The sequence below is a fragment of the Myodes glareolus genome, chromosome 18 (assembly GCF_982192425.1).
Source record: "Myodes glareolus chromosome 18, mMyoGla1.1, whole genome shotgun sequence".
Classification (NCBI taxonomy): Eukaryota; Metazoa; Chordata; class Mammalia; order Rodentia; family Cricetidae; genus Myodes; species Myodes glareolus.
Window position 1 is genome coordinate 23,018,690 of NC_142043.1, and position 25,193 is coordinate 23,043,882.

At 36.0% G+C, this 25,193-nt stretch overlaps 1 protein-coding gene across 7 annotated transcripts in view; it reads right to left on the bottom strand.

The window, feature by feature from the left end:
* The window catches only part of Fam135a (family with sequence similarity 135 member A), a 76,781-nt gene that overhangs the window by 13,701 nt on the left and 37,887 nt on the right, over positions 1–25,193 (bottom strand). For 2 of the 7 annotated variants that reach the window (XM_087898041.1, XM_087898042.1), the window contains 11 exons: positions 24,558–24,684; positions 23,724–23,877; positions 20,682–20,759; positions 17,706–17,755; positions 15,520–15,675; positions 9,978–10,051; positions 8,259–8,413; positions 5,679–8,040; positions 4,196–4,356; positions 2,055–2,146; positions 1,511–1,608 (listed from right to left, as the gene is read on the bottom strand). In XM_087898041.1, coding sequence (XP_087754167.1) covers positions 1,511–1,608; positions 2,055–2,146; positions 4,196–4,356; positions 5,679–8,040; positions 8,259–8,413; positions 9,978–10,051; positions 15,520–15,675; positions 17,706–17,755; positions 20,682–20,759; positions 23,724–23,877; positions 24,558–24,684 — 3,507 coding nt within the window. Of the gene's footprint in view, positions 1–1,510; positions 1,609–2,054; positions 2,147–4,195; positions 4,357–5,678; positions 8,041–8,258; positions 8,414–9,977; positions 10,052–15,519; positions 15,676–17,705; positions 17,756–20,681; positions 20,760–23,723; positions 23,878–24,557; positions 24,685–25,193 lie in introns of those variants that run through there. The other 5 variants (XM_087898046.1, XM_087898044.1, XM_087898045.1 and 2 more) reach the window with 5 other exon arrangements.

Genomic DNA, 25,193 nt, shown 5'->3' on the forward strand with positions numbered 1-25,193 from the left:
ACATAAAAAGACAACATAACATTTGTGCAATTATCTATTTGCTCCTCTTATACCATTGACAGTTTAAAGTAAGGGAAACAGCACAGCTGCTAGTGCTTGCCTAGGAAGCATGAGGCCCTTAGTTCAATTTTTAAAGCCTATGGTAAAAAGAAAAAAAAAAAAAAAAGAAGAAGTTGGGGTCCACAGGGTAATTAACTTGTAGAGGCAAGTTAGCTGACCGGGGTTTAATCCTGGAACCTACATGACGGAAGGGGAGAACAGACTCAGGCTGTCTTCCAACCACATGTATGCTGGGTGCTATAGTGCACACACACACACACACACAAAACAAACATTTTTTTTTTTTTTTAAAAAAAAGGATGGGTGAGTTTGCAATCTCAGTGCTGGACAGGTAGACAGGTGGATTTCTAGGTGCTTGCCAGCTAACCAGCCAGTCTGGTCACTTGGTGATGACAAGAGAGCCCGTCTCAAAAACAAGACAGATAGCGCCTGAGGACTGATACCTGCACCTGTCCTCTGGTCTCCTTGTGTGTGAATACACATGCATGTGTATCTGCAGGTACATATACACCCCCAAAACACTTACAAAAAACTAATTAAAAAATGTTAACTAACACGTATTATTTATGCATATCTATGGGTTGAAATGTGGCAGTCCGAAACATATATATATATAACGTATCATCATCAAATCAAGATAACTAGCATTTGCATCTCTTCAAATATCATTTCAATCTGTTGGAAACTTGTGACTTTTGTAGCTATTGTATATGAAACTGGACTATTTAAGAAAGGCACAGGTATAGCATCTGCTACCACTAATCTATTTTCTGTTTCTAAAGCTTATTCAGAACACGTTATACAATAAGACAATACGATCTGCATTTTGCATGTACATACAGGTACATATATATGGGTGCATACACGTATAAAGACCAGAGATTGACATCAACTACCTTCTTTTATTGTTCTCTACTTTTTTTCTTGAGACAGGATCTCTCAGTGAACCCAGAACTCACAAACTGGCTAGGCCGACTGACAAGCAAGTTCCAGAGTCCACTTACTTGTCTCTGGTTCCCTAGTACCAGATTGACAGAAATGCGCAACACCACACCTGATTTTTACCTGGTGTTGGGAATTTCAACTTAGAACCTCATTCTTGCATAGCAAGCACTTTACCTTGAGCAAATCTGCCTGGCTCTAAAATATTCCCTTTCCTTCCTTTAGTGTTATAGTTCCCTATACTTTATTATATTAAAATAAATTATTTTGTATGGATACATATGTATGCATATGTGCCATGGTGTACATGTGGATGTCAGGTCTCTCTTGGAACCGTGTGGGTCCTACAGCTTGAATACACGCTGTCCTACTTGGCTGAAGGCACTGCTACCAGCTGACTCGTCTCTCCAGCCCCAGTTCCTATACTTCAGATTAGGTGAACAGTACTACAGACTATTTAGTTCTGTAAGTCACAGAAATAGAAGAACAGACTGTGTAATAACATTACCTTATTTTTGAGACTGTTAAACTATATATCTGAATATACTGTATGATCTCGTCCAAAAGGCGATCAGTCATGCAGTCAAAATCAGCAAAAGTGTCATTCTAAATAAAAGAAAAACATATTATATACTAAAACGTGTACCATAACAAGAAAAACAGAATACAATCATATTTTATTTAGGTGTTCTCAATCTAGTTAAATTCATTTTTAGGCAAGTTAGTGACTGTAGCATTCACTGTATTAAAAAGAACAGAGTTTCTAGGGAAAGGCACCTCAGTATCCTGTATTAAATTACTAAAGTAGGGCCTCTAAGAATGGCTTAATTAATAAAAATTTTTGTATAGAAATGTGATCGCTGAATGTTTCATACACAAAAGAGAACTCCTAAGTCAAATGTGTATCATTTGTATGCCCTCAACATATAAGTTGGTGGCAAACTTCATAAAAGTTAGAAAAGTATTTTCAAGACTACAGGCATTTTACAGCAAGCAAAATGTAGGAACTGGCACAAGAATATTTGCTGCCACTAAAAATACTGCCTATTTACCTGGTTTCTCTCAGACATAAGAAAATCAACTCTTCCTCCAGGCAGTCCAAGTTCAATGTATGTTTTTACCAGTCGGAGATCGGCACTGTTTCCTAGAAAATGAAAAACGATGTTTGAAGGATGAGGTAAGTAAAAGGTGCCATGCACACTATCATGCATTTTCACAGTTTTTGGAAACAGGAAGTTCATGTCTTAATCCACTTGCTGATAAACAATATATTGTGTAAAAGAGTTCCAAGCCAATGTCTTTTCAAGTTTATTGAAGTTTATTTTATTGATCAAGTTTATTTCTTAAGACGTTTTGGTTCATTTATCTACCTAAGAGCACACCACTTTCGGGACTAGGTGGATACAGCACCTGTACATGACTGACCTATTCTGTCGTTGGCCTAGCTGACCATGGAACAAATCTTAATGTAGTTTAGATTTAGTCTGTTGAATTTTTTCTGGTGGCTTGGATAATTTAACAATTGTTAACTAAAAATACATTGTAAACCTATTTATAAGTCAGATAAAAAACAACAAATAGGTATAAAATATAGAACATCTTAAAAAACTAGTGGATTGTTCTGATTCCTTTGGTTTATCAGCAATATAGACACACTATTATCAGATGTTCAATTTTATTTTACTCTTTTAATATTTATCATTTAGATATTTTCTAATTAAAATATTGTACCTTTTTATTCCAAATTTTAAGGTGAAAACCTCTTACTTTCATTATTAAGTATAAGTTTTATATGGCTTAAAAATATAATTGATTAATCACATTTATGGGTTACAGAGTAGTTCTACTTAATAACTCATAGTCACTGGTGCATACTCATTCACTAGAATTATTCTTACTAATTTACTTATATAGTACATTTTAAAGAAATGTCTTTATATTTATTTTTGTATTCTGGAAATTTAAATTTTGTTATAATAATTCAATATATTGATGCTGCTAGCTAGAGTTTTATTTATTATGTCAAGTAGTCTGTTTAGGGGAGTGTTGGTATGTTGTTGCCACCAGATTTAGTACCACAGTTGAGGTAACCAAAGAATGGACTGCATTCCATCTCTTTCCTGTTGTTCTGAACCAATTGATGTGATGCACAGACAATCCGTATTTGAAAGAAATCTTCCAGGAGTTCAATTGTGAAGAAGGCTTCTTTAGGAGATAATCTTTCCCATCTCAGTATTTGAGGACAGGGTGAAAAAATTGGTATTGAAGGTATTTTATTTCTTGAAGGGTCTTTAAAAAAAGATCTTTGCTTAATATTTTTATATCTCACAAAATAATTTGTTGTACAATTACAGTAATATACTGTGGGACAACGGTTTTGCCCTGTAACAATTTGTTTCTTGTATTTATTTAATAAAATGCTGATTGGCCAGTAGACAGGCAGGAAGTATAGGCGGGGCAATGAGAACAGGAGAATTCTGGGACGAGGAAAGGTCAGTCTGCAGTCATCACCCAGATGCACAGGACACAAGATGTGACTGCCTTGCAGAAAAAGGTACCAAGCCTCGTGGCTAACACAGACAAGAATTATGGGCTAATATAAGTTATAAGAGTTAATAAGTAGTCTGAACTAATAGGCCAATCAGTCTGTAATCAATGTAGACCTCTGTATGATTCTTTGGGACTTAATGGCTGCGGGACCAGGCAGGACTGAAACTTCTTTTATGCTGATCTAGAAACTGTTGGCTTTTTCTAACAGCTTATCAACCCAGAAATACAAAGTTCCTTAGTAGTCATGGCCGCCGTCACAAAACTACAGAATGAAGTTAGTGAAGTCTTAGATTAGCAAGGGTAACAATTTTTTTCAGTATGAAAGGTTAAGAAGTAAGGTAAAAAGAGGACAGAAAAACTATTAAAGGGACAGTGCTGAGGTTACAGTTGATAAAATCATCCAGAATACAGAAAAATTAAAACATTTACACGAGTGTCAGATTCATGGCAAATTTACTTAAAACCAACAACAAAAATCTAATATTACATTTAGTATAGTTAAGCATATTTTTGTTTCAAAATGTAATATACATTAATCTTAGCAATTTACCATTTTTCAAGTTCAAAAGGTTACAGGTAACTAAATGTCCTACTAGGAAAAGTTATTGAGTTGCCATGGGGTGCATCAATGGCTGACACATACCATCTAAACCATGAACACAGACTATAAGATGCACACCGTCCTCAGAACCATCCTCCTCTTCCATACTGAAGTAAGGCGCTGAGGGTGCCAGCAGAGGAACATCACTGTACATGAACCCAGGCAGCTTAAGTTGCTTCAATTCTTCCTTTGCCTGAAGGAAGCTGAAGTGAAATATTACAGAAAATATTCACTACTAAAGATCAATCACTCTGTTTTAAGAACACAAAGAGAACATAATGGATTTAGAGAAGTGCAGAAAAAGTAAGTTCAGCAATATTTGTAAAAATCACGAAACCACATGGGGTCATCTAAATGACTTTATCAAAGGGCAACATTTTGCTACTCTTAATACATATTCTAATTAGAAACAATGAACACTTTAAGCCTCAAGTCACTTTAAAATAGTCTGTTAACCTTGAACTGGCTATGAAAATGTTAGAAGTGGTTTACGCTTTATGTATATCTTAACACTGCACGCACACAATAGCTAAAAGAAGTACTGGAAAATGGCAATCTGCTATTTATCATGTAATCACATATTTTCTTCTTTGCTCTCTTACAATTTAAAAGAAGCTATTCTGGAAAGCACAACAGTGAGTATGGTATCCAAGCAGGGTGGGTTACTTCCTAAAAATACCAATAAGGAGCAGCACTAAGAGGCACAAGGCTGTAACGGGCAGCATATAGTATCTGGCATGATAACAGACTGAACTTGAAGACTAAACATCAGCACTGCTATTTAGTGTGATCCCCATCTGGCTGAGGAAAGTGGAAATGAAGGCGATGATGAAGAGTGGTCTATGTAGTAAACACTGGGCGAAGACACATAGACTTTGCTTTTTCGTGCCTCAGAAAAGAGAGAACCCAAAAGGTGGCAGCAACTGTTCTTGAGACAGCGTCTCAAGACCCTGTTACCACTTTCTAGCTTTAAGTTTTATAGATCTCAAGTTTATACATGAACGAGAGTGATCTGCGAACTTTAAAAATCTACTGTACAAAATGTTCCGACTTCTCAACTCACAGGTCATGGTTTGGTCTAGGCTGAAGTAGATTTTAGGAACCAGTGCACACAGATCAATCTGCTACAGAAACAACTGACTTAAGCAAGGCAACTAGGGTTGGGTAGGTTTAAGAGTTCCTACAAATATGTCATTCATTTACTCAATATTACCCTATTTCTCACGTGTACTCCTAAAGCCCAACTCTTTCCCGAGGTTATAGGGGAGAAATGATGCACTAACAAATACAGGGTTTTAACCTTAGTGATTGCGCACTTCTGACAGAAAGCTGCTGAAAGTGTCTAACTCACACAACAGGCCATATGGAAGCGGTCTGCCCATACTGTACCCATTTCATCATCTTAACAATTAATAAGAAGGAGTATGTTTTGTTAGAGGAAACAACAAAAGGATTCCATCTTTTGACACTATATTTGATGTTCTAGATACACACTTAGCACACAGTATTGAGTTTCATTACTTACGCATGTATTTGAGGTTTTGGTGAATTTTCATACCAGGAAGTTGAAGAAGTAAAGTTGCAAGAAATGCTGCTTGGCTGCTTTGTAATGGCATCAAATTTACTTCTAGGAGGATATTTACCACCACAAGGAGACTCTCGTGGAGCAGACGGGAAAGACAAACAACCAGAAGTACAAACAGCAGGAACAGGTACAGCAGCCCTCAGATATTCACTGCTTACTCTCTCGGACTGTGTGTGTCTCTCTTCTCCTAGCACATCTCCACCTGCATAGTGAACACTTACTGTTCCGTCTGCAGCTGAGAAATCTGCTTCTTCATAATACCCATTCTGAATCATTTGTTGATCCTGCTCCTCTTCCTCCTCTTCTTCTTTGCCTTGTTCCTGCTGAAGATCACTAATTCCTTTTTCACAGGTTTCCTTCTGAGAGCTAACTGAGCTGTGGTAGCTAATAGCACATGTGTCAGAAATATCAGGATTACTCTGAGATCCAAAATAATTTTCCACAAGCCCTTGTTTTACCACATCAGTACTACTGGAAACAGAGTCATCTGGACTCAGATGAGGGTCATTTTCAGTAACAGGGATTTCTGTATGTATTTGCGTGTGATTTAATGGCTCACTATGTTTCCTTCCTACAGTCCTATCTTCATTAAGCTCCGCGCTAGTAGAAACGGAACCTGAAACAACACAAGGAGTGCCTAAGCAAATCAGCTTTGAGCTTAGTGTTGTTGCTGTTTCTGCAGAGTTGTTATCAGATGTATCATGACTCGGGGAGCCTTTAAGCACAGTATCCAAATTAGGTTTGGAGTCACAACTACTTTTCACATCACTGGCAGTATCTTCACCTGAGAAAACAAGTTGTAAAGGGTCTTTACTACTTGGATTTAAGGAATGCATTGCTAAAGTTTCATTGTCCAAATGCTCTGAAAATACAACACATTGCTGCTGCAAAAGAATACTTGACTTTTTAGAATCATCACACTTTGGCAGATCCATTGTTTCTAGATTTAATACAGTTTTACTATCACTTAGATGACACTCAGGTACAGCAGATTTCTTACAGGTATCATCAGGTGACAATTCATCATCAGAAGGTAGGGAGTTTATCGATGTCAAAGATGACTGTATTTCACTTAAAGCACTTGTGCTCTCAGTGCAGTGACTTCCTAGTGAAAATTTGACATTGTGATCAGGCTTCATCAAAAGCTGAGGAAATAATCTTTCATTATTATAAGGACCTGGCCCTTGGAGAGTTTCAAAGGGTATTTCTGGATTTGGATGTGTTGCAAAAGAACTTGGTTCACTTTCAACACCCGAGTCTGAAAATCTAGAGGAAGCATATGTGGCATTAGTGTCTGGTAACTTAACTGAGTCACCACTTACTACAACATGATATTCTTTTGTAGAAGCAGGCAGATGACTTCTCAATTTGGTTAATGATTCTTCAGTAGAGTGAGACTTCATTTCCTGTAAAGCATCCTTTCCAGGGGTAATTTCTAATGACTTGGATTTACCATTAGATTCTGAGGACTCACAATTGTGTAGTAAATTATCTGCAAATAGTTCATCTTCTCGAAGCTCTGCCCAAGCTCCTATTTTAACAGTTATTTTCTCTCCACTGAAAGGCTCTTTACTGCTGGGCTTGACTTCAAGTGTTCTAACTCCTGAAGATGGAATTGTCTGAGAGTCATGGCAATCACCTGATGAACTTCTAAATGCCAGATTGTGTTCCGCATGTGACATATCACTATCGTCTTGGGAGATACCAAAATTACCTGAAATGGACAAATTTGCACAAAGATTTAGGCTGCCAGAGTTCAGAAGATCGAACTGGTCTGGTTGCATACTTTCATTATCTGGAGACTCGTGTTCAGTTCTGTCTGTATTAGCTGGCAAAGAGCTAGCTTCCTTTTGACTTGTCTGTCTGATGTAGGTATTTGGGTCAAAATTATATCCACATATTGTGGGATCCAGACCTTCTTCCTGACTATGTGAAGGATTGCCTTCAAAGCATTTAGTGAGGTCACTTGATGTCATATTTTTCAAACATTTGTAGCTTACTAAAACCACAGAATCTTTAGAGTTCTGTTTTATTAACTTTTTTGTGTTTTCTGGTTTCATTGTTTTCATGAGCTTAGTGACCTTAACCTTGGATTTATTTGCTTCTTCATTCTTTCCTTTTAGAGATTTTGTTAGCTGCTTTTCACCTTCTGTATAGCAAATACTGGAGGCAACAGCAGGTCTGACCTTCACCTCTGGGCTAGAAAGTCCTGCTACAGAGCTCTCTTCAGTCTCATGTTTATCCATTCTACTGGCCTCTGTTATCTGAAGACTCTGAATTCCCATCCAGGGCGCATCTAAGTCTTTCATCCAAAGAAAAAAAGATTCAAGTTTACAACAAGTGTGAGAATTCAAGGAATAGCGACTACTTTTTCTAACTACAACTTTCTAATTTCCTCAAAAGTAAATGAAACTAGAGGGGGGAAATGATTTAATATTAGGGAATGGTTTTATGTATATCTGGAAGAATATGCTGAAATTGACATACATAGCTTATGTATTTTAGTTAGATTATACTTACCTTCAATAACTGAATCTAAATACCTATCTTCAAAGATTATAGGTAATGAATTGAGATCTCCATCTAATTCACTACATTCAATAGGTAGGGGTGGAAGAGAACTGCAGAAGGAAGTATTTTTGATAGCGGTGCACATCTGTAGATGACTCTGAGCACTGAAAAATATTCTTAAGTCAGATTGTAGTGAAAAAATAATTACACCCACCTCCACTTTAAGATCTACCCTGTTCTCTTCCCCACCAGTCTTAACCCCTTTCCTCAAGATACAATGTCCTTGGGAAATGTTTCTTGGTCAGTGATTAAAAACTGGAAAAATGAAAATTATGCTTTACTAATAATAAATTATTGTCATAAAAGTACAGTTTTCTGACAAGCTAATTCCTATTGCATGAATGAAGTATCAAAAGTTCAATGCTAATTACTAATTACTTAATGAGAAAAACAGGGGATAAGTGTGTTTCACAAGGCTGCTTTACCGATACATATTGATAAATACACTGAACATCTATTTAAAACAAGATACACAAAGCCTAATATAAAACAGTGATAAGGAAGATTTTCTAGGGCTTGTACAGAAGGCTTGGTGGTTAAGAGCATTTAGTGCTCTGGTAAAAGGCCCACTTTTTCCCAGCACCCACATGGGGGCTTGCAACCATGTAACTGTAACTAATGTACTACAGTTCCAGGTCTGACTCCTTTCTCTGATCTACAATAGGACCAGGCTCACACATGGTGGGCACACATACATTTGAACAAAACATTCAGTCACACTAAAAAAAAAAAAAAAAACCAAAAATTTTTAAAAGAAAAAATTTCCTAATAAGAATTTCAAAAGAATCAAAATAGAGTAGTTAACTGCATTTACGTATCACTATCACCCAGTGTGAACAGCTAACACCTGTCAACTCTCTTATGTCCACAGTTATTGTTTATAAGTGTTTTTAGTAGGTAAAATATGTATGAACTGAAATATATCCTATATAATTTGACAAAGAAATACACAACAGAATAAATATTTCCATCTACTCACATTTTTTTTCTAATTTTCCAGCCCTGTCAACCCCAGGAGAACCACTGTTTGGATTTTCTTCACCCAAGTTTTGCTTCTTCAAAATTTCATATATAAAAACTGATGCAGTATTCACTTCTTTGTGTCTGTTTTATTTTCCTCGGGGAAATGACTTCAAGCAACTCTTTAAAGCCCGAAAACAATACCTAACCACATCCAGTAGGAATGATGGAAGGCTAGCAAAGTTTCAGAGGTTTTGTTTTGTTTTTAGAGTTGTTCTGGAACTTGCTCTGTAGACCAGGCTGGCCTCAAACAGAGAGATCCATCTGCCTCTGGCTCTCGGGTGCTAGGATTAAAGGCGTGCGCCACTACTGCCCAGCTATTTGGACATTTGAACTGTGTATCATTTATGATATGAAAACGATGACTGTGAGCTATTCTGACCTGAGGAAGCAAAGACAGAAGACGATGGCCTGTGAAGAGCAGGGCTACACAGTGTTATCAAAGTGTGACAAAGCTTACAACAGGGGACACAGTCCAAGTCCATTATACCTTTCTTGAACAGAAAAGAACCTTGAAAAAAATAATTCCTAAATTAAACCTTTTCTTCTGCCTTAAATACTATGAAGTTTGTCATTAATAATTCTGTGATAAGACATCTTATGTAAAAGGAAATACAATTATCTGCATTTTGGATTTGTGCTACTTACTGAAGTTCTTGGTATGCAATGGCAGCTTCTCTTGGATGTTCAAAACAAAAGAATGCCTCCGAAAATCTGCGAACCTAAATAATTTCAAAAAGGAACATTGATAACAAGGTATGTTCCATTAGTCAATTTGGTATAGACTAGCAAGCAGGGATGCCGATTCCACTAGGCATTCAAAAACCATTCCCATGAGAATTACACTTCTTTCCTTCGGTGTTCCTAAATCACTGTATTTCAATATGGTATGGAATAAAGAAAAAACAGAACTGAGAAACTTGGACTTACATTCTGATCTCATTTTTCTTCCTTAAAGGTAGGGATAGTACTTGTACCATTTGCTTTGTCTACAGCATCCAGAATAGTGCCCAACACATGGTAAATGATGGAGGGAAATCCCAGGTGGCTAACCTCATCTACATTATTTGTCAGACATTCAAGTATATGACCATGAACTGAGTGATGTATTAGCATTGTGACTTTGGGCATTTGACTCTGAGTTTCAGGTGATGCACTTTCAAATTGCACTCAATACTTGTGTAATGGCATTGTGAAGAACATAAAACATGCAACAGTAGCTTCTAGTATGGATAGACATAAACACATGCTTTTGTAACTGCTGTTCTAATGGTCACTGCGTTATGTCTTAGCAGAACTATGCACAAATCATACCCTTTCCTAGTATATGGTGTTCTTTAGAACAGGAACTGTTTTATTTTCCTTTTTAAGACAGGCTCTGTTTAGCTCTGGCTGACCTTAAACTCACCAAGATTCACCTGCCTCTGCCCCCAAGTGCAAGGATTAAAGGTATGCACTATGATGCCAGAGGAGGTATGTTTTGAAGATACCCTCTAATATATTTTGGCATACAATAGAAGAATGTACCTGACAAATATATATTGAATTTGCTGACTATTTTGCCAATATTTTTAATCATGAAAAGAAAGGTTTTGTTAGATAATGGAACACCAGTAAGCCAAAGAGAGGGAAAAGATCTTATTTGGGAACATCGGCGGAAGAGAAATATGTTACGTGTTCAAATCATATCATGTTGAGAATCCGTGTGTGTGTACACTTGTTTGTGCCATAGCACATGTGAGGAAGTCAGAGGACCATGTTGTGGTGTCTAACGCAGACATGGAGAGATACAGTGGGGAGGTCCTGCTGAGAAGGGTGTGCTGTGTCTTTATTTTCAAATGTGTCTAATCACCTATTTGCCTCCTGTTCCTCTAACCCAGACATGGAGACAGACAGTGAGGAGGTACTGATGAGAGGCTGCGCTGCAGTCTTCACTTTCAAATGTGCTCTAATTGCCTATTGACCTCCTGTTTCTCTCAGCACAAAAGGAAGGATGAAGGAAAATATCTGCCTGTCTGTCTAGAGTTTGTTTTCCCTGGTGACTATAAAGTATAAGCATGTATTTTATTATATTGAGTACACAATGAAAGAGGTTTTATTATAACATTTCCATACTGTATTTTCACAGTATCCAGCCCTTTCCTTCCCCTCTCGCCCTTCTTTGCCTGCTCCTCAGAAGACTTCTCTTTCATCTCTTGCAACCTTCCTTCTCTTTAGCTCCCATTTGATTTCCAGAGTCGGTGAGTGGCTCCCCTTCTCTCCTTCACCGTCCTGATTCCTATAGTAAGTAGTATTTCTTGCTAGTACCTTATTTAGGGGGCTCTGTGCTAAGGCCCTGATTTAAACCTTAAAAGGGTTATGGAGGAGATATCTTCATTTAGTCAGTGAGGAAGCTATGGCAAGAGGAACCAAAGAGACACAGGCAGTAAGTAAGTGATAAACTCATTTCAAGTACAGATTTGGGAAACTAAATCTTACACTCTAGCTCTTATCTTTTTGTCTTTCTACATCAAGATTCTGCAATTAGAAATCTTTCCATGCCTCTATGTATTCATATGAGGTTCCTTTTTTCATTCTCTTACAATTACACACTGGGATGCTATGCTATGAATGAGTCTATTCATTGTACTGTGTAACCATAACTAATGTATGACTGCCACCTGATGGCAACACATAATATTAAAATTTGTTAGGTTTCCAAATTTAAATTTAGGGGATACAAGGAATATATATTATTACCTTGTTAAAGTGGCTTACAAAACTGAGTTTGGCTATATACTCCAATTTAAAAATCATTTGCTTGGCACTATCACAACTATTGAAATTTTAGCAAACAGAAAAAAGGTGAACTTTCAATGGCTATATAATATTAATGCTTTAAAGAGGTAAATATTCTTTCCTGGGCTTACCTGAATATGTGGTTCAAACTTTTAAGAGAATTTGTTCTGGTATTTTTATATGTGTTCATGTACAGCAGAGTCTGGTGTTGAGCACAGGCTTTCTAACTGATAGATTATAGTTATATTACCCTGAAAAATGTAGCACTTTACAAATGTTAATTTGAATACATAGTCTTTTCTTTTTGTGTTATAGGAGGATACAATAAAGCCTTATTACACAAAACTGATTCACATTTAATATCAGATACAATTCTAGCTCATTTCTTGATATGATATGCATCTCTTCTAAAAGCAAATTAACAAAGAGAAACTTTTTTGGACATGTGACAGACATTTTATTTTATTATCTTACTTTATTAAGGTTTAGTAGGTCCTCCTGTTCTTCCTGGTACTTGGAACTGAACTCGCACACACATGTGAGGCTGTGCTTTCCTACCTAGCTACATCCCGCACTCACCATTTTCCTAGTTCTCTGGAGGTCTATGAGTTATGCCATCACACATTGAGAGTGCAATCTCATGAATTCTGACATGAAAGCATCACCATGCTAACGACATGAACACACCCATCAAAAAGAATGTGAAGATTTGCAGAGAAAATTGCACATAACAGTCAGGAGACTGTAAGAAGCATAGCTGGCTTGCTTTGTTTATAATTTGGAGTCAGGGTGTACCCCTGACTCTCTGTAGCCTTGGTACTCACTACATGGTTCACTTTGATGGCAAACTCACAGCCAGCCTGACTCTGTCATCCCAGTCCTGGGATTATAAGCATAAAATACCAGGCCCAGCTATAACAACTTGATATAAAAAACCTACTGCAGGCATGGTAACACATGCCTTTCTTTAATCCCAGCACTTGAAAGGCAGAGGCAGGCAGATCTCTGTGAATTTCAGGACAGTCAGAGCTACACAGTAAGACTCTGTCGCAAAAATAAAATAAAATAAAATAAATAAAAAAGAAAAGTACACCATAAAAAAACAACACCTCTTCAAAAATCCCTGTAAGTAAGGAATAAAAAAGAAATAAAAAATACAACTTGGGAACCTTTCAATATCAAATCTAATATTCTAATAATTTTAGTAGAATAGGATGCCCACATATTCAGGTTGAGTATATTATCTAAACTTTGCAATAATGAACTATCTGAAAAGAAAGTTCTCAAAAGAAATATATGCAGTCAATAAACACTTGGAACAAGTGTTCAACACCCTTAGTCACTAGGAGAATGAAAATGTCAACTGCTTTTCTATTTCATCACATTCCAGTCAGAATGGCTACGGAGAAAACAATGCTAACAGATGCACTGACCTCTCTAGGAGGCACCCAAGCCCTCATGGAAGTCCTAATTTCCAAAGAGCACTGAGGAAAAGGCAGTTCAGCAGTGTGAGCACACCACGAGAGCTGGTTATATTTCTACTAAAATCCATCCCTGTTCAATATCTTGGTGGTAAAATATGTTAATGAAAATTATTTGAAAGATACACATTACACTTATTGAGCTATTCATTTTAAATTACTATACAAAGCTAAAAGAAGATCATTATTAACGTGGATACTGTAATTATGCTATTTTATTCACTGCAGAATCTCATATTAGGACTTTTAGAGAAGCAACTAATATTTATTAAGGGATTTCTAAGGAAGATCCCTAAAAAAATTAGTTTTCAATACAATAACCCTACTTACTGAAATATAATAATAATAAAACAGAAAACACATAAAAGAAAGAAGTAAAAACATAAAAAAGTCCATTAAAAATGCTAATAAAATGAGAGACTTTCTTTAAGGCCATTCCCTAAAAAGATAAGGACACAAAAATATTAGTAATAAATGGTAGAAAACACTATGGATCTGTCAGATATTTTTTAAAAATGAAGTATTTTGTTATGTGATAACAATACATTTAAAAGTACAGGCAAAATAGAAAAACTCCTTATAAAAATGTCATCTAGCAAACTGTTGGAAAAAGAAATGATTTACAACAGCCCTACTTACATTGTGCCATTTTACTCTATTTCCTAGGAAGGATAGAGCAAACTGAGGGTACTCTATGCAACCACTGGACAAAGAGACATAAGATTAGATGATATTAAAGGGCCATTAAAAGAGAATGCGATGTGCGAATCTAAGTCTGATCCTGCAAATGTGGACTGGGGTGGGGTTGTCAAATAGCACATAACAGCTGGTAAAATTTAAATACGGGCCACACTGTGCTTTGACTGCAAAATGTCTCCTGTAGCTCATGTGTTTGAACACAAGGTCATTGTGTTCAACATTGACATTGGCACTGCTGGAAGGTTATGGACCTTTTAGGATGTGAAATCTTGCTGGAGGGAATATGTCACTCAGGGCAAGTCTTGAGGGTTTATAGTCTGCCCCACTCTCTCTGCTGTCAGGTGGCTGATGCCACATGACTGATACGCTGCATACTCCTGACGCCATGCTTAAGCCAAAATAAACCCCCTCTTTCTTATGTGGCCTCTATCAGGGTATTTTATCACACCAACAAAAGATTTAACTAATATAGGTCAGATACTACACATCATTATCAGTATAAAAATTTCTAAGGTTGACTACTATAATGGATAAGTGTTTCTGATCTTGAGAAATACATACTGAAGTATTAGGGATAAATGGTCCTCTTCAAAGAATCTGCTCTTGGTTTGCAATAGTTACAAACTCAGGAAGAACCTAAATGTCTATCAACAAAATAAATCGTGTATATACTCAAATGGCACATAACACATGAGAAAATCAACAATTGGCAGATATTAAAAAAAGTAGCATATAAGATGACATACACAGTACATGATCTAACTTACACAGAATTCAGTAACTAGTACATGCTATATAATGAAATAGTTTAACTTTCTGTATAAGGGCCACTGTAGGTCTAGATTCAACTTGTAAAATTCCTAATATATATTCTCATGAGAGAGGTTAGGGAAGAAAATGAAAAACAAAACAAAGATAAAAGAAGAAGAGACTATCAGAGATGCCTATTTGGTTACTTATTTCTAATTCCTGCTTTTGGGTTCTAGGCACTATCTCCTATCATATACACTCATGTTTTATTTACCTTCAGGTAGTTTTCTACTAGCAGAGGTTGGTACTGAGATGTAGTGTTTGCTGAACTGTCTTACTTTACTATTAGCTTTAGAATCAAACAACAACATAAGGATGTCTCTCTTCTACATTTATCTACATTATTAAGGAAGAATATTTTTACTTGCAAGAAATTTCTAAAGCTAGATAACGTTCAATAAAAGGGCATTTCTTTAACTTACCCTCAGGGTATGGTGTTCTTGTGCTAACAGTACTCTTAATTCTTCATGCAGTGTTATGACTTCCAGAAACTGTCCCCATAAAGCCATGAGAAGTGAGCAAAGTTGTGCAAGGTTCATGTTGATCAGTTCTGCCAGTTCATCAGGGTTTTCTACTTTCTAGAACAAGGACAACAGCTTTACTGCTTCCTGGAATGTCGGCATCAGACCTCATTACAGCACTACTAACAACATCAGCATGAAGGCCAATGTGAACATATGTGCTGAGGGAGGGACACCAGCCAAATAATGCTTTTTATATTTAACTGGTGGATACGGAGGCAATTTCAGCAAGCTAGCCAGGATATCATACACATAAAGTAAAACAATAAAATCTTAAAGAGAAAACTAAGAATGTCCGCCATGGAAATGGAGGCTGATGAGCTGGAACAGAGGGTGAGTGGAGGAGGCCCACCAGCAGCTAACTCTGACATGAACCCTGACAGGAATCACAAACAATGCACGCTGGGCCATGAAATCAAGACTCATCATCTGGACTCGGCAGAGTTAACTCTACTGACGGAAAAAGAGAAAGCTGTGACAGCACAATTAAAATCTCACGTCGATTCACAAAGAAGTGAATTTAAAAAGAGGGTTGGCAACATGTCTTGTTAGATGGGGTGGGGTGGGGTATTAAAAGCAGATGGAGGTTTTCTTTAGTAAAAGGATCATGACACCTTTCATATGGAAGAAAAATATAAGAACAGATATATGAATAAAAGTCAGCAAAAAGAAAGAAATGAGAATAAAGAGATTTAAATACTGAAAGACCAAAACCAAACCAAACCAAAAAAAAAAACCTAACCAACCAAACAAAACCCAAAACGAAAAAACAATCTTCCCCCTTTAATTTATGAAAGACTAGATTTTATTCATATTGACTGCACATTTCTTATAATTATTTTTAAATGGATACGGCCCTTTGGGTAACTATTTATAAAAACTATATATAAAACCCCTTATTTATTTATGTATTTATTTACTTTATATCAGCTAGTGTTTTGCCTACATGTAAATGGTTCAGGGCTCATGGAGTCAGAAGAGGCTGTGGGTTCCTTGGAACTGGAGCTACAGATCAATGTAAAGTGCCATGAATAGTGCTGGGATGGAACTTCCACTGCTCTGGAAAGGAGCTCAAGTTATTAACTGCCCAGCCATCTCTTCAACTCTATGTTGGTGACTTACTGTCTGTCTGTCTGTCTGTCTGTCTCTCTTTCTCTCTCTCTCTCTCCTTTTTCTTTTTTTCTTTTCTTTTTCTTTTTTTTTTTTTGAGACAGGGTTTCTCTGTAGCTTTGGAGCCTGTCCTGGAACTAGATCTGTAAACTGTAAACCAGGCTGGTCTCAAATTTACAGAGATCTGCCTGCCTCTGCTTCCAGAGTGCTGAAATTAAAAGATCCGCCTGCCTCTGCCTCCAGAATGCTGGGATTAAAGGTGTGCACCACCACCGCCCATCTTATACTGGCGACATTTAAAGAAAATGGTCATTTGAATTATAAAGAAACCCTGTGACAGCATAGAAAATTGCATCTTTGTATATCCTGCATACTTACAATTATTAAAGAGACCCTTCACAAAAAGAATCTAGCTTTCACTGAAACTTATATAGAGAAATACACTCCAAATCAAATGTGTACTTCCATTTGATTCATGCCTGTGACTTCTCTCATTAACACAGCTGGTGAACAGTGAATATACAGTGACCTTAAAATAATCAAGACAGTTTCCTGATCAAAAAAGAAAAATGTATCCAATTTAACTGTAAGAATGAACTGGAAAAGAGGCTAAAGACACAAGCTGACCTACAGTAGTAAGAGTATCATTTTAAAGGACTGCTTTGCAGGAGAGCCAGCAAGAATACAGAACTTAGACAATAATGAGGATACTAAAAGAGCCTTATATAGGTCTAGTCTACATGGGAAGTAGAAAGTAGAAAAAGACAAGATCTCCTGAGTAAATTGGGAGCATGGGGGCTTGTGGGAGGGTTGAAGGTGGGAGGGGAGAGGCAGGGAGGGGAACAGAGAAAAATGCACAGCTTAATAAATATCAATTAAAAAAAGGAAAAGAAAGTCAATAAAGTTCAGATTTATCCATTTAAAAAAAGAAAATAGAAATCACTCAAATAATGAGAATTAAAAAAAAAATCAAGTACCTTAACTTCTTCACAGAGTTCAGTAAGACGAGCTTCTACATCCATTTCCTCTGAAAGGGGTAAAAACTAATTAGAGGAAAGATTTCAGTGTTAGATCTGAAACTGCGTATAATATTATACGAAGGACAAAAATCTTTTGCAATAAAAAGTTAATCCCTGATTTAACAAGATATTATGTATTGTTAAAAGTAATTTTTGGTTATATAATTCTGATTTACTTAGGTATGCTATAAGCATCTAGTAAGAAATTTATAATTAAAATGGCAAGATCAACACAGAAACACTGAAATAAGTAACAAAAAGATTAGTTATTTTTAAAGGAAGAGAATTATATCAAGTTCTCAAATATAAATTTTAAACTAGGAAAATAAGTATAACTAAAATGAACTCATTAAAAAAGTCATTCTCACACAAACATGCATCCTATGACATGTTGCAACTGATTTCACAAAAATTCACTGTCAGAAACATCAGTATCTTCTAATGTTAAGTCAAAAACAAAATCCCAACAGTAAATGCTGCATAAATCCCATATACTAAATCTAATTTCACATTATTCATCTTCTTTTCCTATGACAAAAGAAAATCATTAAAATTGGATTTAGGTTATGTATCCCATTTCAGAAAATAAACTTTAGAATTCTGATACATTTTTCTAATGTTTGTATCTAAGAGTCCAAATGCCTATTATAGCTAGTGAACTACTTCATGAAAACACTCTTTGTGTGTTTAGACAAAGGTTAGAGCTGGATGTTTTCCTGGTTTGCTGCCACATTATTCTGTGAGACAGAGTCTCCCACGGAGCCAGAACTCACTGTTTTAGCTACTCAGGCTAGCCAGCCAACTCCAGGAATTCTTCAGTCTCCGCACCCACTGCTGGGGCTGCAGGTACGAGCAGCTGTACCTGGATTTGACTTCAGTGCTGGGGATTCTAACTCAGGTCCTCACGCTTGTGCAATAGGCACTTACCCACTGGCTGATGGCCTCAGCTAAAAAAATCTTCAAGGAGTAAAAGCTAAATTTAACTGCTGAACTAATGGATAATGATTTCAAAATCACTTACAGATTTTTGTCTCACTTTAAATGCTTTAATTATATTTTTTTCAAATAATATATTATGATATAACAATGAACAGAAATGTAAAATTGATCCCACTATTTTATTCAAATTATCTTGAGACCTTGTTTCACCTATTGTTCAAGGTTACAATCTAGAATATATCCTTCTATGACATACATATGAGTTTTCAACAGTGTAATTCTACTTTGTTTTCTGGTATTTGCATTGCTTTCTCAGCACTTCCCTGGCGAAATCTACTCCCTAGATTAAGCACTTTCAATAAATGCTAATTGTCATTCTTTTATGTAGGTACACCAAAATTTTCCCTATTCTAGTCTTTGCCAAAATATTTGTCATTTTTTTTTTAGTGTTTTTGCTAACTGAGAGAGATAATGCAATAAACTTACTTGTAGTACATGTCTCTTTAAGAACATTATTTTTGAAAGCAGTAATCAGAGCTTACGTTACAGGGTGAAGAGGTATACTCAGGTAAGAGTTACGTTATTTACAACTTAGGTTACAGGGTGAAGAGGTATACTCAGGTAAGAGTTACGTTATTTACAACTAACTTTTGCAGATTTTATGGTTTTGTTGTTGTTGTGTTGAGACAGGGTTTCTCTGTGTAGCTCTAGCTGTCCTGGAACCTGCTTTGTAGATCATAATAGCTCCAAACTCAGAGATCTGCCTGTTTGCCTCTGCCTCCTCAGTGCTGGGTGGCATATGCCACCACCATAGAGCTTATCTTTTAGTTTTAAACCAAGCCTTTTCTCTAACAAATCAAAATCTACTTCCCTTTTAAGACAAGTCTTAATTATATTAAGCAGCATTTTATAAATGCAGAATGTTTACAAGCTAAGCAGACAGGCTGGCAGTACACTAAAACTAGTAGCAGACTTTAATCACTGTAATGAATGCTAAAGTATGCCACATATGGTCACAATTTCATACTATGAATTTTTTTAATTTTACAATCACTTCATAGGAGAATCAAACACTATGCCTAACATTTCAACCTTAATTTTTTCTAGTGATAAATGAATTTTAAGAATAATTTTAGTGAAAATTAAGCAGCTCAAATCGTTCTCAGTTCTCATCTGAAATACTATGAAATACTAACTTCTTTGTTTCAATTTGTTCGTTCATCTGACAACTGAGAACACAATTTTATTTCACTTGAAAATTTCTACAGCTATCCACAATTTTAAAAAAGTAACCATTATTCAAGGCCAAGTAAAAACTTCCAGAAAGTTAATGAACTAGTTACTACTGCTATGCAAGAACAAAAGTCTAAAATACAATATGGAGGCTGGTTGTGGTGACTCACGCCTTTAATCCCAGCACTTGGGAAGTAGAGGCAGTCGGATCTCTGTGACTGGACCAAAAACTATATATAAATAACATGAAAGTGTACAAACAAAGTCAGACAAATGGACCTCTTCATTTAACATAAGCAACATTTAGATAATATTCAGTATTATTTTTAAAAGTGTAGAATGATGAAAACATGTGCAAATTAACAAAAACCATGAAAGCAGCCTGGGGTGCCCCTCTTCCTTACCCTTCCAACGCAGAAACCCAGCTGCAGCTTTTTAAGCACATTTCAGTAAGGGTTAGGCCTACCCAAAGTTGAAATTACTTAAAGAACATTAATTGTAATTATTATTCAATCATCAATTTTGCTGACATAGATGGTTTCTTAAAAAGTGGTTATTATAAAAACTAGAGTATGTGAAAAGTCAGAGAGATCTTCACACTATCACTTTTACTTCTAAATAAAAATTTCAACATTACAAATCAATTAAATTAACCCAATTTATGTGCAAACCAAACTGATTATGTATATGAACTCTTAAATAAAAGCGTTGGGAATATACGTCATTGTTTACAAAGTTTAATTAACCTATTTGTAAACATACCTACATGCGTGTCGTTCTGGGCTCTTGGCTGTGCTCTTCTGAGGAGGCGCTCATAGAGGACCTGCATGCTGGCCTTGGCTAGTTATAAGGGTTGCACACAGCACTAGTTACTACACTCCTTTTACAACAAAACTTACTTGAATTTGCCAACTTGTTAATAAGTGTTGATAGGGCAATTGGTTAATTAGCTTATTAGAATTACAAATGATGTACATTCAAGTATAAATTATTTTCTTTTTAGTATTTGAGTTATGCTGCTCAATATTTCTTATTCCATTATTATTTTGATGTTTTAGTTTCTTAAATTGAGAATACTAGTGTTGGCAAGAGTCTCACAGACCAGTTAGTTCAGTTTCCTGCTTTCCCAAGTGCAGGTGTAAGGCTCAGACTCCAGAACTCCTGACTCTTTTTTTATGAGCTTCCTTACAGTGGAGCTCTTTGAATCCAACCAATGTTTAATAATATGTCCTCAAAACACAATGTACATCATTTATCTAGGAAAAAAGAAGAGGGCAAAAGAGCAGAAAGGAACTCAAAGTATTATTTTAAAAGAGGGAAGAGTTTAGTTTTTTCATAGCATAGTGCTTAAGAATTTTAGCTCTATGTTTATTTGACACATTAGAAAAAATACTAAATGACAGAAAAAATACATATTCTCTAATCAGGAGCTACTTTATGTTCCCTTATTAAAACTAGTGATCACAATGTCTAATAAATAGTACATTATATACCATGGAAATATGAGTGTCCACAATTCAATTTTACTAGAACAAAAATATTATTGATAATCTCAGAATGTGAAACATTTTAAACAATTAATAGTATTTTTAGATATTCCTCTACAATAAAAAGAAAAAAAAACATACATAGTAAAGTTTAAGGACACATAGTATTACAAATAAATATTTATTGAAGATGAGTCTAGATTTTAAAAAAGTCCCTAGGAAAGTATCATAAGCTGCACTGACAGGCTAAACTTTTCAAGTAACACAATTAAAAAATAAATACAGTGCTATTTTACCAATTAATTTATTCAATAAATATTTTCAGTAAGTATATATAATATACTAATACTTTTTCGTTCTTTTCTTAATTTTTCAAGACAGCACTTCTCTGTGTAGCCTTGGCTATCCTGGAATTTGTTCTGGAGATCAGGCTGGCCTCAAACTCACAGAAATTTCACCTGCCTCTGCCTTCCAAGTGCTGGGATTAAAGATGTGCACCACCATAGCTCAGCAATATACTAATAATCTTATTCTCTAATTGTTTTATTTCTAAATTTGAAGTGTGGGCTTACTTTAGAATTTTGTTTTCTAATATTTTAAAGCAAGTAATTGGGAATAATGTTCATACTCATTTAATAACTAACTCCTAAATTTAAATAAGGACTTTTTTTAAATGTGCAATTTTATAAACTATACCTATAAGTCCAAAATTTTACAACATAAGAAATTTGAGGATATTATAACACAATTAATTATTAAGCTGAAGTTAATAAAATAAATAGTGCTAGCACTGTCTAATCTATTTGACAAGAAAAATGTTTTTGTTTTGTTACGTCAGACATTTTACCAACAAACATGATTCCTGGTTTTTGAGAAATACTTTTTCCTCCCTTAAAATGTGACTCGTGTATTTTCACCTGTAAAGATTATATGTTAATCTATGTGAACACTGTATATTGTCAACATTCTCACACTGATCCTTTAAGGGCCTACGCCATCTTTCAAAACCAAAAGATGCTGAGCACTGCTGTGTGAATTTCTCCTATCCACCCTGGCAATGAGTTGGTTTGTTATCACTGTTGCTGGGAATAGGAATCAGGGGGGTTATTTACGATGGAGCTCTGTCCTTTCATCTGCATCGAGCACTGTGCCTGGCATAGCAACTATGTTGAAGTCCAATGAAATTACCATTGCTAATGCAACTGTACACCTCTGGCTTTCAAGAGATCTTACCCTTAGTTTCTGACCTGTCATACACAACACTTATGTCCTTCTATCTCCTTACCTGGAGAATCCACATGGTTGGTGCTGGGAAGTGAACCTGGATTCTTAGGAGGAAAAGCCAGTGCTCTTAATCACTGAGCTGTCTCTCCAGCCCACCTTGCAATGTTTTATAACCTCAAACACACAACTTAAAAAAACAAAACAAAATCCGTCACCTAGTCTCAAATCCAAAACTATTTAAGATAAGTTATCATTTTAGAGAATGTATTGGTATTGTTAAAATACTTAAACCCTTGAGGTACAAAGAAATATAACAGGAATAGTGACTAAATAAAATTTCAAAAATTTCTAACATTGAAATAATGATAAAAACATCTCATTCTGCCAAGATAATTAAATGAGTTTTTTTTTTAATGAGCTAATATTTGAAAACTGAGGTTTATAAATAGACCATGAAGCCAGGCAGTGCTGGAGCACACCTATAATTCCAGAATTTGGGAGGCAGAGGCAAGGGATTTCTGTGGACTCATGGTCAGCCTGGTCTACAGAGTGAGTTCAGGACAACTAGGGCTACACAGAGAAGTCCTATCTTTAAAAAGTAATAAACAAACAAGTGATAAATACTGGCCATGAAACATCTGAAAAAACCTGAAGCTTGCTTTAAGTAGTTTTAAAATGTTAAAACACTTCAACGATGTTGTTTCTTAGAAAGAGAGCCCTGGTATAACTTACAGCTTCATGGACATGCACAAAAACAGTCTGTGCTGTACCTGCTTAGGCTCTTGAACTGTGGACTGCACTTGCCTTCCCAAGACTCTGCTTTCTAGCATACTCTTAAATTAAACTTTAAGAGAAACAGAATACTGACATAACATGTTATTTAAAAATCTACTTAAAGATTCACTTCAATCTTGGCACAAAAGTTATTTCTCCACATTCTAAGAAAGTGTTCACAAAGTGATTATCAAGGGTAGAAAAGACAGACTTGAGAGAGAAAAGTGAAGCACACAGGACAGGAAAGCTGTGCAAAGCTGCTTCCTAGCGAGAGTAGTGGAGAGAGTGACTAGGAGAGGTCTGGCCACTTTTAACATACCCAGTTCTAGTTTCTGACAAGAGGGAATCTCTTCTGTTACCGTAATGAAGTAGCTGTGCAATCCCTTGAAGGCTAGCAGCAAAGTGGCACAAAGTGTATAATGAAAGTGATAGGCATGATGTAGGAAGGGTTCTGCAATGAGGAAGCTACAACCCTGGAAAGAACAGATTTGGAAGACAAAACGTTAGTAAACAAAAATCTAATGTATCACACTTGATACCTTGAAAAATATCCAACTAACCAACCTATATATTGCCAGGAAGTTATTCTAAAACATACAAGAAATTCATCAGTATTTTGTTGCTTATCTAAGTGATTTAAATATAAAATGTAACCATAGCAATTTCAGTCACGGATTTGTATAACACACTGATGACACTGTGACTTCTTGTTATGATGAGGTTCCTATGACAACTGTTTTGGAGACACTGCTTTCACAGTCATTACACGTATCTCTTCTTTCCTAAGAATGGCCATGATCATGCTACTCTGAGCCTACTCTCAAGTCTGCCATTCTTCTTAAAAGGCTTCTTGGGATATTCCTAGCAGTTTTGCTAAAAGAACAATGGGTAACAATAACAGGTTTACAAAGGTCACTGTCATTGGCTGTCAAAGATCTCGTCACTAAACATGGTAACATTTTAAAGTAAGAAGCTGATGTTCATAACATAGTTAAAGTAACCAATTGGTTCTGATTCTACTTATCTTTAAGTTACTGAACTCAATTCATCAAAGAAACTACATTCACTTACAGATAAAATACTCAAAAACATTTCTTTTAAAATAGGGGAAAAATAAAATATGAAAAAGGTTTTACACATATTCAATGCTTACATCTGGCGACAACTGTTTTGTGTAGTTAACACCAAAGACTACACTTTCCAGAGTAGGAATCGCTGAGTCTTTGTTTTGTGCTGGTGCATTTCTATTCAACCAAGTAGTCTTCACGGGGCGAGGAAAGCTGGAGGAACAGGAGGCTTGCTATTACTGTCTGAGCAGTTTATTTTCATGTAGGACATTCACAGAATACAAATTGCAAAAATGAAAAGGATTTCTACAGCATTCTAAGTTCTATAGTATTCTTAATTATCTTTTAATAATTAAAATCTATGAGAAAGTACAATGAATATTAAGGACTTCTAAGGCTAGATACTTGAGGTTATTTCTCTCTTTGAGAAACTAGGAACTGAAACAGGACCTTACAAATGCCAGTCAAGTGTTTAGTGTGCCAGGCCCCACCAAATTCTGAGGGCAATTCTACAACTCACCTTCTTAGTTGATAAGTCAGATTATGTGTATGTATTTGTCACACACACGTGCACACGCGCGCACACACATGTACTCACTGTTTGTGTCACCCATAATAGCTGTCACAATCAGACTTTTGTTAGAAATTGTAGACAGTTCAGAAATCAAATCTATAGGGGTATTTTTAGATTTGGTGCCTACATCACCAAAAATTTTTATTTA